Raw genomic sequence first — 18,258 nt, 5'->3', positions numbered from 1 at the left:
GTGCAGCCAAATAAATAAATATTAAAAAAAAAAAACCTGGAAACTGATTTTTACAACAATACTGTGACCTAAATTCATTCACTCAATAATAATATTATTTTTGCCTTGTTACTTTTTAAATTTATACTTTCTTATTTTGATATTTTGTCACCCAGCATTCCAGTGTTGTCTATTTATATTGTATTTCAATTTTCTATTTATTAGGTTGTATCCAAGTTTCCAGAGGGTTTACTTATTTCTGAGCTTCTTGGAGAGTTTGAGGTGAGTGTTTTCTTTTTCACCAGCCATGTTTTTTTATGGCTTGCTTATGATTGATAGAAATTTTGTTGCTATTCCTTGGATCCTCCAAGTCTATGCTCTAGAACTTAAACATCTTGCTTTGCATTTTGGTGGCCTCTTCTTTACTAAAAGAGTTAAGAATCTGATTCTTAATAAGTACTTCATTATGCACAGGAAGAATATTTTTACCACTATTATTATATTATTAGAATAAAAGTTATTTTTCATGCCTGATAATACTAAGTGTCAGTGGGGATATGGAGAAACAGAATAACTCATACACTGCTTGTGGGACAAAACCCCTTTGGAGAGCATTTTGGCAATATCACTTTGCTTGAGGACGTGCACCCCTGATGGTTCAGGAGTTCTATTAATACTTCTACAGATACGCTTTAGAGAAACTCTGAAACATGTGCACATGAAGACATACACATGACACGCACATTGCAGCATAGTAAAAAACTGGAAACAAATTAAATGGCTATCAGTAGGAGAATGGATAAATAAATTGAGATTGACACTTATACAGTGGAGTAATATGTAGCAGATAAAATAAATGAACTAGATTTCATCCATGCAACATGAATCATTTTTGGAACAATTATGTTTTAGTGAAAAAAAATCACATTGCAGAATGATAATTCAGATACTGCCATCTACCCAATTTTTAAAAATGGTTAGGCGTGCCAGTCTCTATTTGGAATGCCTTTCTTATAGCAGTTCATTTGTTTTCACAACAGAGGCACAGAAAAGTAACTTGCCTAAGGGTCAGGTAGCCAATAATGGGTGGAGCCAGGATTTGAAACCCTGGCAGTCTGGCTTCACTATCCTAACTCTTAACTACTATGTCATGAACACTATCACATATTTGTACATATGAACACGGATGTTGTGAGATACTACATAGCATAATGGTTAAGATACATCACCTCTATGTGCTATTTCATAGATGATATGTAAAGTCAGAATAATATTACCTACTTTATAGAGTTTTGTCAAGTTTAAATGGCTTAAAATAAAGTAATTAGAACAGTGCCTGCCACATAGTAATTGTTCGATAACTGTTAAAACTCATAGTAGAATAAAAAAAAGAAAACTTAGAAAAGATGCATATCATCCCTCAGTGATGGAGAAAAGTTAATTTCACATTGTGAATTTAAATGAATCTTTTAGAGCCAAAAAGTTTATTTCAAATAGGCCCATGAGAGAAAGCTAAAACAAAGAGTCTTGATGTTTTTTGGATTAACAAGTCAAGTCACTTATCTAAAAATGAAATTATAGAATAAAGTGTAGGGACTTCCCTGGTGGCTCAGTGGTTAAGAATCTGCCTGCCAATTCAGGGGACATGGGTTTGAGCCCCGGGCCGGGAAGATCCCACATGCATCGGAGCAACTAAGCCCACGCGCCACAGCTACTGAGCCTGTGCTCTAGAGCTCGTGAGCCACAACTACTGAGCCTGTGTGCCACAACTACTGAAGCCTCTGCGCCTAGAGCCCATGCAGTGCAACAAGAGAAGCCACCACAATGAGAAGGCCGCATACCGCAATGAAGAGTAGCCCCCACTCGCCACAACTAGAGAAAGCCCACACGTAGCAATGAAGACCCAACACGGCCAAAAATAAATAAATAAAAAGAATAAAGTGTAAAATAGAGTAATAAAGTAATAGAATATGACTTAATTGTCACAAAATTTATGAGTAAAAATAAACTTCCTATGCTAGATTCACAACTCAAAGTGAATAGTTTTCTACAACTAACATTTTAGCAAAAGTAGCTTCCTGTAATAAAAATTCATGGAGTTAAGATTAAAAGTCAACAATCTTGGAGAAATTAAAATAAACCTTTTTTTTAAAATAGGATTTGTTTTTATATTGGAGTATAGTTGATTAACAATGTTGTGTTAGTTTCCAGTGTACAGCAATGTGATTCAGTTATACATATACATGTATCTGTTCTTTTTCAAATTCTTTTCCCATTTAGGTTTTTACAGAATATTGAGCAGAGTTCCTTGTGCTATACAGTAGGTCCTTGTTGGTTATCTGTTTTAAGTGTAGCAGCGTGTACATGTCAATCCCAAACTCCCAATCTATCCTTCCCCCACCCCACCTTCCCCCTTGCTAACCATAAGTTCATTCTCTAAGTCTGTGAATCAACAAAGCTTTTAATGTTACAGGGAAGCTCTTTGCCCTTCTTAGTAAAAAGACTTCGGCAGAAATTCAACGTTATTATTAGAAATATATAATAATTATAGATTTAATTTAACCTTTATTCTAACTTGTAGTAACACTTACTAACCCTTCATTTATCCAACATGTTATAAAAGCTACCTGTGTGATTTGTCCTCTTGAAATACCTGGGCACCCGCCTGCCATTCTTTCAAGATCCTTTGTTAAATTGCTAATTGAAGGGAAGATAGTGCAGTGGCAGCATAGTTTTTGGATCTTCCTGAAGTGCCACGTAACAACAGTCAGAGAAACTAGATAGCAAAACAAAAAATCCACAGACAATATTTATAACAAAATTGGGTAATATGTCTCCCATGAAGAATTGCTGGAGAGTAAGCAGCAGCAGCCGCAAGAGCCTCATAATATCAATGTCTGTGCCAGGAGAAAACAGGGAAGCAAGAGAGCCAATGTCTGATGGACCTAGGGACAAAAGAATTGCAAAATAGCCATCAGGTATTCACTAGAATGTACAGCAAGCCATTCTGAAAACAGCAGCTGAAACTGGATGATAATTTGACTTATCTAATAGCAGAGAATGTTTCATGGTAAGAGTTGAATAGGGCTGGAGCATCATAGCTCCTGTGAATTCTTGAAACTGACCAGCCAGAGCTCCCTTACAGACACTAATGAAAAATTGAGCAGGATACGGACAGTAGAAAAAGAGAAGTCTTAGATGTGGACGCGCAGGCTCAGCGGCCATGGCTCACGGGCCCAGCCGCTCTGCGGCATGTGGGATCCTCCCGGACCGAGGCACGACCCATTTCCCCTGCATTGGCAGGCGGACTCTCAACCACTGCGCCACCAGGGAAGCCCCCTACTGTATTTTTAAACAGTATATGAAAACAATGGAAGGAGGAGCTCTGTGAAGCAGAAAGCAATCCAGAATGATGTCCTGTAAGTCAGGAAAATGAATTGCACAATTCCGTGAATTTCAACAGAAGAGGATCAGGGTCAAATTGCATCATTGTCTTAAGAAAAAAAGAGAATAAGGAGCAGAATAACGTATCTACTGACAATAAAGGCATGTCAGAAAGACATGTCCCTAATAAAGATCAAAATTGAAACCTACTTTTTCAAAAAAATATATTAAGAAAGTGATACAAAACATGAAAGAACAACATAAATCTGAATTACACGAATTTGGAAATAAGGTGAACAGTACTCAGGGAAGAATTATAAATAAAAGGAAAAATCATTTCAGAAATGAAGATTAAACTTCAAAGATTACAAGAGCAAAAAATATAACAGCTAATTCCCTAAGAAAAACGGTAGGTAAAAACGAGGAGCATTCTGAAAGTCAAACTAAATGAGGGAGGCACTGGGGATCTAGGCGTAAAAGGCTGTGTCACTAAGGTTTTTGAAATCTAGTGAGAAACCCAGGCATGCCAACAAATTAAGGTAATATTATGTCTGAGTAGCCTATTTTGGAACAATTGTGAAGATAATTATTATAAGTTCTGGACAAAATATGCAAAATCACTCTCTGAAGGTACTAGAAATTGTCCAAAAGCAGGCAGAAACTGGAAAGGAGTCAGCACCTGGAGGAGGGAATGGCACCTTTTTGTTTGCCTGGATTTTGGCCTGATGGCAGGCCCCATACATTGTTTGGAATTGGAGATTGGATAGAAATCAGAAGTTTTACCGGCTTCTGATTTGGAGCTACATAAGCAGCTGAAAAATGAGGGGAGAAATCATAGGATGGAGAGAGCTACAGAGAGGGAGCATCAAATTCTGCACATAAATTCTGCTGAAATCTCTGACTGTTGAACTACACATGCCTGGGGCAGACTCAAAGCAGCCTAGTAAGGCTAAAAGAACTGAATCTATTTCAGCTGTTGCCCACCACAGGGAGTCAGAACTTAAGATTAGTCAAGTTAACTCCCAGCTAAAACTAAGCGAAAAGCAGTACTCTTAGAAGGCCTGTAAAAGATTCCACAGTCTCTACAGCTTACCTATTATGATGTCCAGGATACAAACCAAAATTACTGGATAGATTAAGAAACAAGAACCCACGTTTTTGTTGTGACCCTTGGTGAAGAGAAAATGTGACCCTTGGTGAAGAGAAAAATAATGGAAACGGATCCTGAGATGATGCAGATGTTGAAGTTAGCAAAAAGGTTTTAAAGAATTCTTAAAACCACATTAAAAAGAGTGTAAAGCAATATATGTTCACACTAAATGAACAGATAAGAAACCTCAGTGGAGAAAAAGAAATTATAAAGTCAAATGATTTTCTAGAGTTGAAAATAAAATATCTGAAGTAAATTCACTGCAGTGTCTTAAGAACAAATTGGAAATGGCAGAAGAAAACATCGGTGAACCCCAAAACAGATTGGTAGAAATGATCCAATCTGAAGAACAGAGAGAGAAAATAAATGAAAAAAAATTTTTTTAAAAGCAGAATCTGGGAGTTCCCTGGTGGTATAGTGGTTAGGATTCGGTGCTTTGAATGCCGTGGCCCAGGTTCAGTCCCTGGTTGGGGAACTGAGAGGTACTGTGAGCCGTGTGGCGTGGCCAAAAAAAAAAAAAAAAAAAAAAAAAAACAGAGTCTGAGAGACCTGTGGGATGATACCAAGTGGCCTGACATATGTGTAATTGTGATGAGAGAAAGATGGTAAGGAGAAAAAATGAAAAGAGAAAAAATTCTTGAGAAAATAATGGTTGAAAATTTTGTAAATTTTATGAAAGAGTTTACAGATTTAAGAAGCCCAGGAAAAAAAAAAAAAAAAAAAAAAAGAAGCCCAGAAAAGCCCACAAAATGAATACAAAGAAAATCTTACACAGGCACATTGTAGTCAAACTGCAGAAAACTCAAAGTAATTAGAAAATCATTCAACTAAAGAAAAATGACACATTGCCATAGAGGGGAACAATGTTAAATATGATGGCTGACCTCTCATTAGGAACAGTAAAGGCTAGAAGACAGTGGAATGACATCTTTAAAGTTTTCAAAAAAACTCCACTCTGCCCAATTTTTTATTTCCAGTAGTATAGTATCTTGGTAGTATCTTTCAAGAACTTTGAAGAATGAAGGTAAAGTAGAGGTATTTTCAGATAATCAAAAATGGGTAATTAATTGTAAGCAGCCCTGCATTATAGGAAATTCTAAAGAATATTCTTCCGGCTGAAGGAAATGATGCCAGATTGTATTTGAATCTATAGGAAGGATTGAAGAGCACAGGAAATGGTAAATGTGTGGGTATATATCAAAGACTTTTTAAAAAATCAATTAAGTATATGACTGTTTAAAACAAAAATTATAACACTGTATAATTGGGTTTGTAACATGTAGACGTAATATTTGTGAAAACCATAGCATAATGAGTGGAGGGGCAGTACATGGAACTATAGTTTGCAAGGTTCTTGTGTTTTATGTGAAGTAGTACAGTAAGACTGAAAAGTTAAGGATGTATAGAACAATAAATAATGTAGAGTTAGCTATAAAGCCAATAGATAAATTAAAATGGAATTGTATAAAAATACTCAGTAAAAAAAAAAATAGTAAACTCAAAGGAAGACGGGGTTTACTGTTCAGCTGTTTTGCTTGAAGGACAACAAAGGAACAGAGTTTGAGAGAAACAAAATACAAATGGGATTAGCAGAAATTAAATAGCAAAAATGTTAGCTGTATAGGAGAAAATACTTGCAAACAATGTGAACAACAAGAGCTCAGTTTCCAAAATATACAAACAGCTCATATAGCTCATTATAAAAAAAACAAACAACCCAATCAAAAAATGGGCAGCAAACCTAAATAGACATTTCTCCAAAGAAGACATACAGAGGGCCAACAGACACATGAAAAGATGCTCAACATTGCTAATTATTAGAGAAATGCAAATGCAATAAGGGATCACCTCACACCAGTCAGAATGGCAGTCATCAAAAAGTCTACAAATAATAAATGCTGGAGAGGGTGTGGAGAAAAGGTAACACTCCTGCACTGTTGGTGGGAATGTAAATTGGTGCAGCCACTATTGAGAAACAGTATGGAGGTTCCTTAAAAAACGAAAAATGGAGCTACCATATGACCCAGCAATCCCACTCCTGGGCATATATCTGGAGAAAATCATAATTCAAAAAGATAGATGCACCCCAGTGTTCATTGTAGCACTGTTTACAATAGCCAAGACATGGAAGCAACCTAAGTGTCCATCAACAGATGAATAAAAAAGATGTGGTATGTATATACAATGGAATATTACTCAGCCATAAAAAAGAACGAAATAATGCCATTTGCAGTAACATGGATGGACCTGGAGGTTATCATACCAAGTGAAGTAAGTCAGAGAAAGACAAATATCGTATGATAACACTTATATGTGGAATCTAAAGAATGATACAAATGAACTTATTTACAAATCAGAAACAGACTCACAAACATAGATTATATAGGTTACCAAAGGGGAAAGGGAGGGAGGGATAAATTAGGGATTTGGGATTAACAGACACACACTAATATATATAAAATAGGTAAACAACAAGGACCTACTGTATAGCACAGGAAACTATATTCAATATCTTGTAATAACCTATAAGGAAAAGAATCTGAAAAATATATGTGTATAAACAATCATTTTGCTGTACACCTGAAACTAACACAACATTGTAAACCAACTATACTTCAATTTAAAAAATGGTACCTGTAAGTCCAATTATATTAATAATTTCACAAATGTAGTGGAGTATATATTACAATTAATGAAGTTATGAGATGGAACTAAATGCTGTCCACATGAAATACATTGTTAGTAAAAAGATACAGATTGGTTGAAAGTAAAAGATGAAAAAGATATATCATACATAACAGTAAGCATAAAAGAATCGAAGTGACTAAAAAAAATCAGGTAAAGTCAGAATTCTAGGCAAAGTGTATCATCAGAGATAGAGGGACATTTCATAAGGATAAATGGTTAATTAGGAAGACACAACAGTCAAATGTGTATTCACCTAATAATGCTTTAAGATAAATGATCTAAAAGTTGACAGAATTAATTATGAGTTAACTCCACAATTATAGGGGTTTTCTCTTTCTGGCATTTAATAAAATAGTCAAAAAAAATGAATAAGGACATAGAAAATCTGAACCACACTCTCTACCATCATGATCTGTTTGACTTTTATAGAACACTGTACCCAACAACTGCAGAATACACATTCTGTTCAGGTACACATGGAACATTCGCCAAGATGGACCATGTAGTTGGCCATGGAATAAGTCTCAACAAATTTCAAAATACTGAAATCTTACAGAGTATGTTCTTTAAGATGGAATTAAATTAAAAATCAATACAATGAATTACCTAAGAATTAACCCTCTAGATAATTTGGAAATTAAACAGTTCTCTACTAAATAACTTATTTTTAAAAATTGAAGTATAGTTGATTTACAATGTTGTGTTAGTGTCTGGTGTACAGCAAAGTCATTCAGTTATACATATATATGTGTACTTTTTCATACTCTTTTGCATTATGGTTTATTACAGGATATTGAATGTAGCTAAATAACTTATTAAAGACAGAATCACAAGGGAAATTTGAAAATACTTCCAATTGAAAATGAAAATATAACATGTCAAAAATTGTGAGATGCAGCTAAAACAGTGCTCAAAGAGAAATTTATAGCTCTAAAATGCCTAAATTAGAAGAAAAGAAAGGTATAAAATCATCATTGACCTGAAGGTCTACCTTAAGAAGTCTAGAAAAGGGAGGAGCGAAGTAAAGTCAAAATAGTAGGAGAAAAGAAATAAGAAAATCAAGAATAGACATTAATAAAATAGCAACAATTAACAAAGCCAAATATTGATTCTTTGTAAGATCACCAAAATTGGTAAACCATTAACTAGTTAAATTAGAAAAAAAGAGAGGACACAAACACCAATATCAGGAAAGAGATTATATCATTATAAATTCTACAGATACTGAAAGGACAATAAGGAAATATTATGAACAACTGTACCTATCATTTGACAACTTGGATGGAATGGACAAATTCCTCAAAAGACACAAATTACCCAACTGAGGCAAGATGAAATAGAAAATCTTAATATCCCTGTAAGTATCAAGAAATGGATTTTTGTTATTTAAAAAAAACAAAAGAAAGAAAAACACCTCTCCACAAAAGAAGGGAGAAGGAGAAAAAACTGCAGGCCCATATGGTTTTATTGGTGAATTCTGTCAAACTTTTAAGGAGAAAATTATATTAATCATACATTGTTTCTTTCATAAAATAGAATGAGTTGGGGAGTATTTTCTATGAATACATTATCCTGCTACCAAAACTTGACATAGACATTACAAAAAAACCCAATTAGATCATGTTTATCATAACATAGCATCAAAAATATTACAAAATAATAGTAAATTGGATCCAGCAATATGTGAACAAGAGGGTATTTTCCCCCAGCAATACAAGGTTGGAGTAACATTTCAAAAGGAATTAACATAATTCACCGTGTTAACAGAATAAGGAAGAAAACCATATGATCATTTTAGTAGATGCAGAAAAAGAATTACCAAAATTTAATACCCATTTGTAATCAAAACTCTCAGAAAAATAGGAATAGAATAGAACTTCCTCAACCTGGTAAAGGATAGCTATGAAAAACCTATGCTTGTCATACTTAATAGTAAGACACTGGACACTTTCCCCCTAAAATCAGGGCTACCATGTCCATTCGCATGGCTTTAATTCAGTGTTTTACTGGAGGTCCTAGACAGTGTAATAAAATAAGAAAAAAATAGGCACAAAAACTTGAAGTAGTGACACTGTCATTATTTGTAGAAAACATGATTGTCTACATAGAATGTACTAAGGAATCCATGAAAAGCTATTAGAACTAATAAGTGAATTTATTAAGGCCAAAGTTAAGAATATAAAAAAGTTGTATATTAATTATATAGCTTAATAATAAAAATATAGATGAATATAAAAATCTGTTATATTTCCATATGGAGGCAGCAAACAATTGGAAAATGAAATTTTTAAAATTCTATTTACAATAGTGTGAAATTACTTGAAAATAAGTCTAACAAAGAAACATAAGACATCTGTACTGAAAAATACTAACATTGCTGAGAGAAATTAAAGAAGACTAAATGGAGAGCTGTAACACTCATGGGTAAGAAGCTTAGTATTGTTATTAATCTATAGATTCAGTATTGTCTCCATCATAATTCTTGTAGGCTATTTGTAAATACTGGCAAATCCATAAGTTTGTCATATATGAGAGTACATAAGGAGTTCAGTTCTTATGCACTCAAGTGATTTTTGATGGAGATGCCAAAGGAATTCAGTGGGGACAGGAAAATCTTTTCAACAAATGATGCTGGAACAACTACTTATGTGGGAAAAAAAAAGAATCTCAACCCCAACCTCACACCATGTACAAAAATTAGAGATATATCATAGGCATAAATGGGAAAAATTCAAAATTAAAGCTTCTAGAAGAAAACTTTATTTACGATCTGGGGATATTTAAGAGTTTCTTAGAACATAGAAAGCAATAATCATTTAAAAGAAAATTGATAATGAGACTTTATCAAAATTTTACTATTTAGGAGACTCCATTTAAAAATTAAAAGGCAGACCACAGACTGGGAAGAAATATATACAATCATACATTTGAAAAAGGACTCATATCCAGAATACATAGAGAACCTTCTATATCTCCATTACAGAAAGCCAAACAGCTCCGTTAAAGAAAGATTTGAACAGACACTTCACAAATGTAGATGTATGAGTGATTAATAAACACAAATGCTAGTAAACTCATACGTTTTTGGTTCAAGTATAAAATGGTACTACTTTGGAAAATGTTCTGACAGTTTGTTATAAAATAAATGTATATTTACTCTTTGATCCAGAATTATACTCTTTGATCCAGAATTGTTTATTCAAGAGAAATCAAAGCCTCTGTTCCCCCAAAAGACTTGTACAGTAATATTTGTAACAGCTTTATGCTTAATAGCCACAACTGGAGACAACTCTATTATTTATTAGTACGAAAATGAATAAAGAAATTGTGGTATATTCTTCTTTTTTTTTTTTTTTGGCGGTACGCAGGCCTCTCACTGTTGTGGCCTCTCCTGTTGCGGAGCACAGGCTCCGGACGCACAGGCCCAGCGGCCATGGCTCACGGGCCTAGCCGCTCTGCGGCATGTGGGATCTTCCCGGACCAGGGCACGAACCCGTGTCCCCTGCATCGGCAGGCGGACTCTCAACCACTGCGCCACCAGGGAAGCCCTGTGGTATATTCTTACAATGAAGTACTATTCAGCATTAAGAATAAATCAACTACTGATAGATGACCCAACATGGATGAATTTGAGAAACACTTGCTGCTGAACAGAAGAGTACACAGTGTAGGATACCTTCTATTTGAGTTGCTAGGATAGCCAAAGCTAATTTATGGTGGAAAAAGAGAGTTGGTTTTATCTGGGAAAGAAAGAACTTGCTGAGTGATGAAAATGTTTTATATCTTAAATGTGAGTTTGCGGCACACAGTGTGCATTTATCAAAGCTAATTGAATGATAAACTTAAGTTTTATACATTTCAGTGTATGTAAATTTTATGTTTAAAAACTAACAGATATTGAACTCAGTTAATTATGTGCATACTGACATATTTTGGGGTAAAGGGTACTGATGTCTGCAGCTCGTGTTGAAATGCATAAAAAAGGTAAGATGGTTTGGTAGGTAGATGGCTATATAGATGATAAAGGAAATATAGCAGAATACTAATAATTATATAACCTAGGTGGCGGATGTGCACTGTCCAAGTCTTTCACCTTTTCCTGTGTTTAAAAATTTTCATAAGAAAATACTAGGAAAAAATGAACAGGAAAGATTGAAGCGAAAGTAACAGGCATTGAAAACAGGCAGAGAAGAGCCAACGTATGAAATAAAACCAATGATGGAACAGAACAAATGTTGAAAACTATAATTTGAGTGAACTTTACTGAAATGGAAGACTTGAAATTGTATATTGAGAGAACACACTGCATACCTGAGAATATCAACCCAGAATGACAAACACCAAATTATTGGACTTAAAGAAAAAAATAATCCTTTGAACAAATGAACCAGTGACTTAAAGAAAAAAATAATCCTTTGAACAAATGAACCAGTGACTTAAAGAAAAAAATAATCCTTTGAACAAATGAACAAGTGACCTATAAAGGAGACAAAATTAGGTTATAGAACATTTTCAGTGTTTTTTTTTTTGCGCTACGCGGGCCTCTCACTGTTGTGGCCTCTCCCGTTGCGGAGCACAGGCTCCGGATGCGCAGACTCAGCGGCCATGGCTCACGGGCCCAGCCGCTCCGCGGCATGCGGGATCCTCCCGGACCGGGGCACGAACCCATGCCCCCCGCATCGGTAGGCAGACTCTCAACCACTGCACCAGCAGGGAAGCCCCCTTCAGTGTTCTTCTAAACATTCTCATGTTTAGAAGAAAAGGGATTTTAAAAAATAACATATTTTAAACACTCAAGGAAAAAAAATGTGAGCCAAGGATTTTATGGCTAGCAAAATTGACTTTCAGCTATACAGAACTAGACAAGCTATTGCCGCCATGCAAGAATTGAAGAACCATTGTTCCCATGAGACCTCAAGGGGTCTACTGAAGAATGAACTTCAGGTAACCAAAATCACTTGAGGGACAGCAACAAAAGAACTGAACATGAGCACCACTTATAAAACTAAGACCAAATGAGGGTTAGAAAGAAGAGAATATAGTATATAATGGCTATATACTCTGACAATATAAAGGACAGTTACACAAAATGGTAGAAAGAGAAGGGGTGAGCATAGGAAAAAAATGTAAACTGCTTTTATTAATTATACTGGTGATGGTAATGTGAGTACTGTTTTTCTGAGACTACTGAGTAATGTGATATAGAGCAGCAGTCCCCAACCTTTTTGGCACCAAGGACCAGTTTTGTAGAAGACATTTTTCCCACAGATCGGGGGTGGGCATGGTTCAGGCGGTAATGCGATCAGTGGGGAGCAGCAGATGAAGCTTCGCTGGCTCGCCGGCCGCTGACCTCCTGCTGTGCGGCCCTGTTCCTAACAGGCCACAGACCAGTACCAGTATGCCACCCGGGGGTTGGGCACCCCTGATATAGAGCATATTAACAATTATGGGAGGGCTTCCCTGGTGGCGCAGTGGTTGAGAGTCCTCCTGCCGATGCAAGGGACATGGGTTCGTGCCCCGGTCCGGGAAGATCCCACATGCCGCGGAGCGGCTAGGCCCGTGAGCCATGGCTGCTGAGCCTGCGTGTCCGGAGCCTGTGCTCTGCAACGGGAGAGGCCACAACAGTGAGAGGCCCGTGAACCGCAAAAAATAAAAAAATAATAATTATTATTATTATGGGATATATGGGGGTAATTATGAGATAATTTTAATTGTATGTACAAGGATTTCTAATTGCATAAATTGAACCTGGAACATCTTACAATTCCAGACCAGCAAGGACTATTAAAGACTAGGTTCACATTAGAAGGGCTTAGGAATCCATGTGAAGTGTTATTTCAGGTTTCAATAAGGATAATAATTGCAGTGGTTTGAAGCCCATCAAATATGTTTAATTCTATGAGTTCATATGATATTAAAAACGAATTGGTGGGCTTCCCTGGTGGCACAGTGGTTAAGAATCCACCTGCCAATGCAGGGGACATGGGTTCGAGCCCTGGTCCGGGAAGATCCCACATGCTGCAGAGCAACTAAGCCTGTGTGCCACAACTACTGAGCCTGCGCTCTAGAGCCTGCGAGCCACACCTACTGAGCCCACATGCTGCAACTGCTGGGCCCGCGTGCCTAGAGCCCATGCTCCTCAGCAAGAGAAGCCACCGCAATGAGAAGCCCGCGCACCGCAACAAAGAGTAGCCCCTGCTAAATAAATTAATTAATTAATTAAAAAAGAAAAATGCTAATTGGTTATCATGGAAGATGATAGAGAACCAATGCATTACCTTAGAAAATGGTAAATAAAGAGAAAGAGCCAGTCACTTACCTCACTTTCCTGAATGAACTGGTAGGACTGGTTAACCAAATAGCAGATGAGGGGAGCATATCTCTATAAAATATTCCAACTAAATAACAAAAAAGAATTTATAGAATTAGAATATCACTATGTTAAGCCTCTCAATAAAATAGTAGATCACGCATCGACCAGTAATGGCTCCTAACAACACCAAGAAGAAAAAAAGAGACAACCAGACATTATATGTGCCTCTTTTTAGAACATGGCATCACCAATAGTCTTGTCATAGGGGTGGAGCATGAGTCTGATCAAGCCGCTGGGTCCAGCTGCCAATTTGCAGAAAATAAAGTGTTTGCACTATGAGTGTATCATCTACAAAATCTACTCCATGAGGAAATGAAATCATGTAATAGGATATATACATACATTTGAAGGCATAAATATAAACTCTAAGGAAAAAATAAAACAACCAGAATGGATTGGAGATGGAAGAGAAGTAAGAGAGTGGGAGTAGAAATACACACCAATTACTTTCTTGCTTATGGTTGGGAGTATATAAAGAAGATAGCATAACAGAGGACCTAGGGCAGTGTATTTGACATATCAATGGATGGACCAAACTAACTTACTAAAAGAAACTGCTTCTGAGATAAGATTACTCAACTGTGTTTCATATAAGGATTTGGAATTACCTCCGTATTAATTCATAAAAAATACAACAGGTGTAATCTATTACGTTGAAGCATGATGCATGCTCAAGTTTTGACAGTTTCTGGAAAGTTTCACAAGAATCTGCTGGTGATGGTTTGCATAAGAAACTAGTAGTAATGGTTACCTCCAAGGAGGTGATCTCCTGGTCAGCTGAGGGATGGGAGTGGGCTGGAGACTAAGTTTTTGCTGTGTACCTTTTCAAAACTTCTGAATATCACTTATTCAAAAAATCGATAACTTACATTAAAAAGAATCCTTCCCAACCTAGTCATGTGTTCAGCTGAATTGCACATTCATAGTACTGGGCACTTACCGAGAAGGTAAAGAAGCCATTAGACTGATGAACATAAAAAGAAAAGAAGCCATAATGTGTAATGTACAAGGAAGTAAGTAGAAGTACCAAATATAACTCACCACCACCCTTCTTCTGTCCTCTACCAGTTCTTTCTCTCTTGGGATATCTGTGATTGGCTATAGATGTGATACTAATGACCCTTTAAACCGTGACTTGACTGACGCTGGGCCCCAGTTTTACAAGTGTCCTGGGAGAAGTCAATAAAGAGTTGAGTTGGGTCTCAGAACATTACTATACCAACAAGAAGTATGCAGTGCAGAAATCCCACCCTTTGTCAAGGGTCAGTCCTTTAGAACTGTTTGCCCTCTGTGTTCCTGTTGGTCTTCCCCAAGGTGATTAAGTCAGGGCAGGGATTTATTTCCTACTAACACCTAGTCAAGAGGAAGAGAGCAAGAACTACGGTTAGCTCTACTGCTTTACCTTGGTTATGGAGACAAAAGTTTAAGAATTCAGACATTTTAATGGGACGTCTTTATTAACAAGGGCAAACTTACCAATTCACTGTGCAGTTTAAACCAAACATACTTGTTATCTATCTTATATATATTCTCTTCTATCTGTATTTGGTATAGTTCTTCTTTTCCAAGGCGAGAAAATCAGACAGTTATAGGAAATACATAGACACCTGCCTATTTATCCCAACTTCCAGGGTGAAATAATGAACAAAAATTTTAAGGAAATGTTTAAAAATAGTATTTTATTGCATGTGGAAAGTGGTAGTGAATACTCTTTCTCTGAAAATAGAGAAATATCAAGTTTTATTATGATTTTTGTATTTTGTGTGTTCCCCTCTTTTTTAAAAAAGACTTTTTGCTTTATAATCAGACATTGTGTAAAATGAGAGGTAAAAATGTCCCTTAATTTTGTTTTCAATTTAACATATGCTGTAAAAGGAACTTGAAGTTGGCCTAGAAGTTTATGGTGAGGGATTATAGGTCTCTTGGTTTGTATTATACTTGCATGGAAGCAAGGGTTTGTTGTAATGCCTGAGTTAATTCACCCTTACAAATTTAGTTTGGCTAAGTCCAAATTAAAGCATTGTCCATGGGCATCTGTATATGTTATATTCTTGTTTTGTTTTTTTTTTTGGTTTTTGGTTTTGCTTTGGTGACAGGTAATTTTTAAAGAGCAACTTTCACCCAAAAATCTGGGCTTCTTAAATGTGACCGAGCTTGTTGGAGCTCTTAGTGACATTCTCCATGTTGAGTTCAGGGAAGGAGAACAAGACTTGCTGGTGTTTGATGCTGATATGAAGCCTCTACCACCTGGTGAGTTGAATTACAATATGATGCAAACCTGATTTTTAATTGTCTCTGTAAGAACAAGGAAAAAGAAAGCACTGGTTATATAAATAGGCGTTATTGTAACCACATCAACCAAACAGATCACACATTAGCCTTGGAAATGTATTGTATATAATGACCTCCTTTCTGGTGATATATGTTGCAATGAGGTTACTGTATTAAAATCTGAGTTTTTTAAGTTTACTTTCTTCATTGTCCAGATTTTTTAATAATTCTGAAGAAATAAATTTTCTGAAATGGTGTTCTGAGGGGGAAGCTCTAGATAGTTCAGTGGTTCTTAACTCTTTTTAGAAATATATGGAGGTTCTTAGAAATATATGGACGTTCAGAATAAATGGGTGTGCATTGAGACTCAGCAGTTGCAATTTAAAAAAAACAACATTTTATTTTGAGATAATTTTAGGTTTATAGAAAAGTTGCAAAGAAAGTACAGAGTTCTCATATGCCCTTCATCCAGTTTCCCCCTAATTTTAACATCTTACATTACCATGATATGTTTATCAAAACTAAGAAATTAACATTGGTACACTGCTATTTATTAAACTCCAGAGTCTATTCCGATTTTATCAGTTTTGTTCTTTTTCTGTTTCTGGATCTACTCCAGGATATCACATTGCATTTAGGGCAATTGACTTTTGTTTTTGTTTGGCTTAGTGGTTTTTTTCTTTTGAAATTTTTATTGAGGTTATTGTAGGTTCACTTGCAGTTATTAAGAACGAACACAGAGAGATCCCATATACTCTTTCCTCAATTCCCATAATGGTAATGTCTTGCCATCTATAGTACAGTATGATACTTACATTTTGATAAGTTTCTACAAGTGGCTAAAGTGGACAGCTGTGGGTTTTTTTTTTTACAAAATGTCAATGTATCTTTATTGATTTTTCTGATTAAAATAACTTACATTCATTCTAAAAAATTCAGATAGCACAGATGAGTAAAAAGTTGAAAGTGAATATTTCTCTACATTTTACTCCCACCAAAACTGCCATTAGAATTTTTATATAGCCTTCCAGACTTTTTAAAATGTATATGTGGGCCTAGCTGCACTTAGAAAAAAATTACAAAAGCAGTATTTGCTTGTTTAAACAATTCCAGCAATGCAGAGGTAGTAACTAGTAGTGATAGTTTTAGTGTTTTTTTTCTGGACCTCTTCTCTATAATTATTTATCATATGTATAATTTTCTTCCACAAAACAGTATTGTATAAACATTATATAAGTCCTTGCTTTTTATACTTCATAGAGGTAATTTTCTATAACAGCATATACAAGTTTATTTCTTCCTTTTTGACTACATATAATTATTTTATGTAACTGTATTATAGTTTATTTAACCAGTCTCCTGTCAATGGACATGTAGAGAGTATCCATTTTTTTTATCATTATAAAAAATACAGTGATAAATATTCTTGTACCTACATCTTTGTACAGTTACTAGTTTATTTCTTTAGGAGCCACTATGGTTTTATGTCTATCTGGGGTCTGTTTTAATGTGTCAGCCTCCTATAATCATCATACACGTGTAAATTTGTGTGATTGTATGGTCAAAATATGTGATTGGTTTGGGAATTCCCTAAAAATTAAGGCATTGTATTATGGACTATTAAGTGGTCACATACGTTGTACATTAAGCAACAAATGAATGTTCACAGCTAAAGCTGAACAAGAAATAAATTGAAATCAGGATGTTGTAAAATAAAACCTTTCACCAAAGTTAAAAAAAAACCTTATCAGACTTGCCCCCCCCAACATAAATAACGTAAGATTTGTTCCCATCTGGAACTTCTGTTACATCTCTCCATACTGAAAGGTCTGCAAAGACAGGTTCATATCTCTCATCTCTCATTATCTACCCAGTGCCTGGCACATAGAATGTGCTTATTAACAGTTTCCAAATTATTTTAATAGATATACATAGGCTCCTCTATTGGTCATTTCAGATGGAGCTGTGTCATCAGTCAGAAATTCATGTTTAGTTCAATCAGATAAGAAAATAGAAGCCAAAGCTTGTGTGTCCAGTCCCCCTAGAAATTCACTGTCTACTACTGTTATCAAGGAGACTACACAGGATTGCCCTTCAGAAAACCACAAAGAGCCAGAAGAGAAGATTTGCAAGAAGCCTAATCTGGTGGTAAAGCCTTTACAGCTGGTGAGTAAGGTTTGATGGCTTTGTGCCCTGGAGATTCAGCATTATGGAAAGTAACTGAATGAATGTTTCTTTAGACAAAAATTCTGTTTGAGAAAGGTCTTATTTCTAGATGTATGATTTCTTAGGCTAGACCAGAACTTTGGTCTGAAGTCACCTTATGCAGCATTTATTCTGGTTTTCAGCCTTTTGTATAACTAGCTTTCCTTGAGTCTCATTTCAGGCTTTTCAGTTGTCTTCGAAGATTTAA

The 18,258-nt window shown here is 35.8% G+C and overlaps 1 protein-coding gene across 3 annotated transcripts in view; it reads left to right on the top strand.

Annotated features, from left to right (window-relative positions):
* TDRD5 (tudor domain containing 5) overlaps positions 1–18,258 on the top strand; it is a 90,209-nt gene that overhangs the window by 31,272 nt on the left and 40,679 nt on the right. For all 3 annotated transcript variants that reach the window (XM_060142163.1, XM_060142161.1, XM_060142162.1), the window contains exons 5-7: positions 205–261; positions 15,671–15,824; positions 17,839–18,011. In XM_060142163.1, coding sequence (XP_059998146.1) covers positions 205–261; positions 15,671–15,824; positions 17,839–18,011 — 384 coding nt within the window. The remainder of the gene's footprint in view (positions 1–204; positions 262–15,670; positions 15,825–17,838; positions 18,012–18,258) is intronic.

Source organism: Lagenorhynchus albirostris, chromosome 2, assembly GCF_949774975.1.
Source record: "Lagenorhynchus albirostris chromosome 2, mLagAlb1.1, whole genome shotgun sequence".
Classification (NCBI taxonomy): domain Eukaryota; kingdom Metazoa; phylum Chordata; class Mammalia; order Artiodactyla; family Delphinidae; genus Lagenorhynchus; species Lagenorhynchus albirostris.
This window is presented reverse-complemented; position numbering and strand designations above follow the sequence as displayed.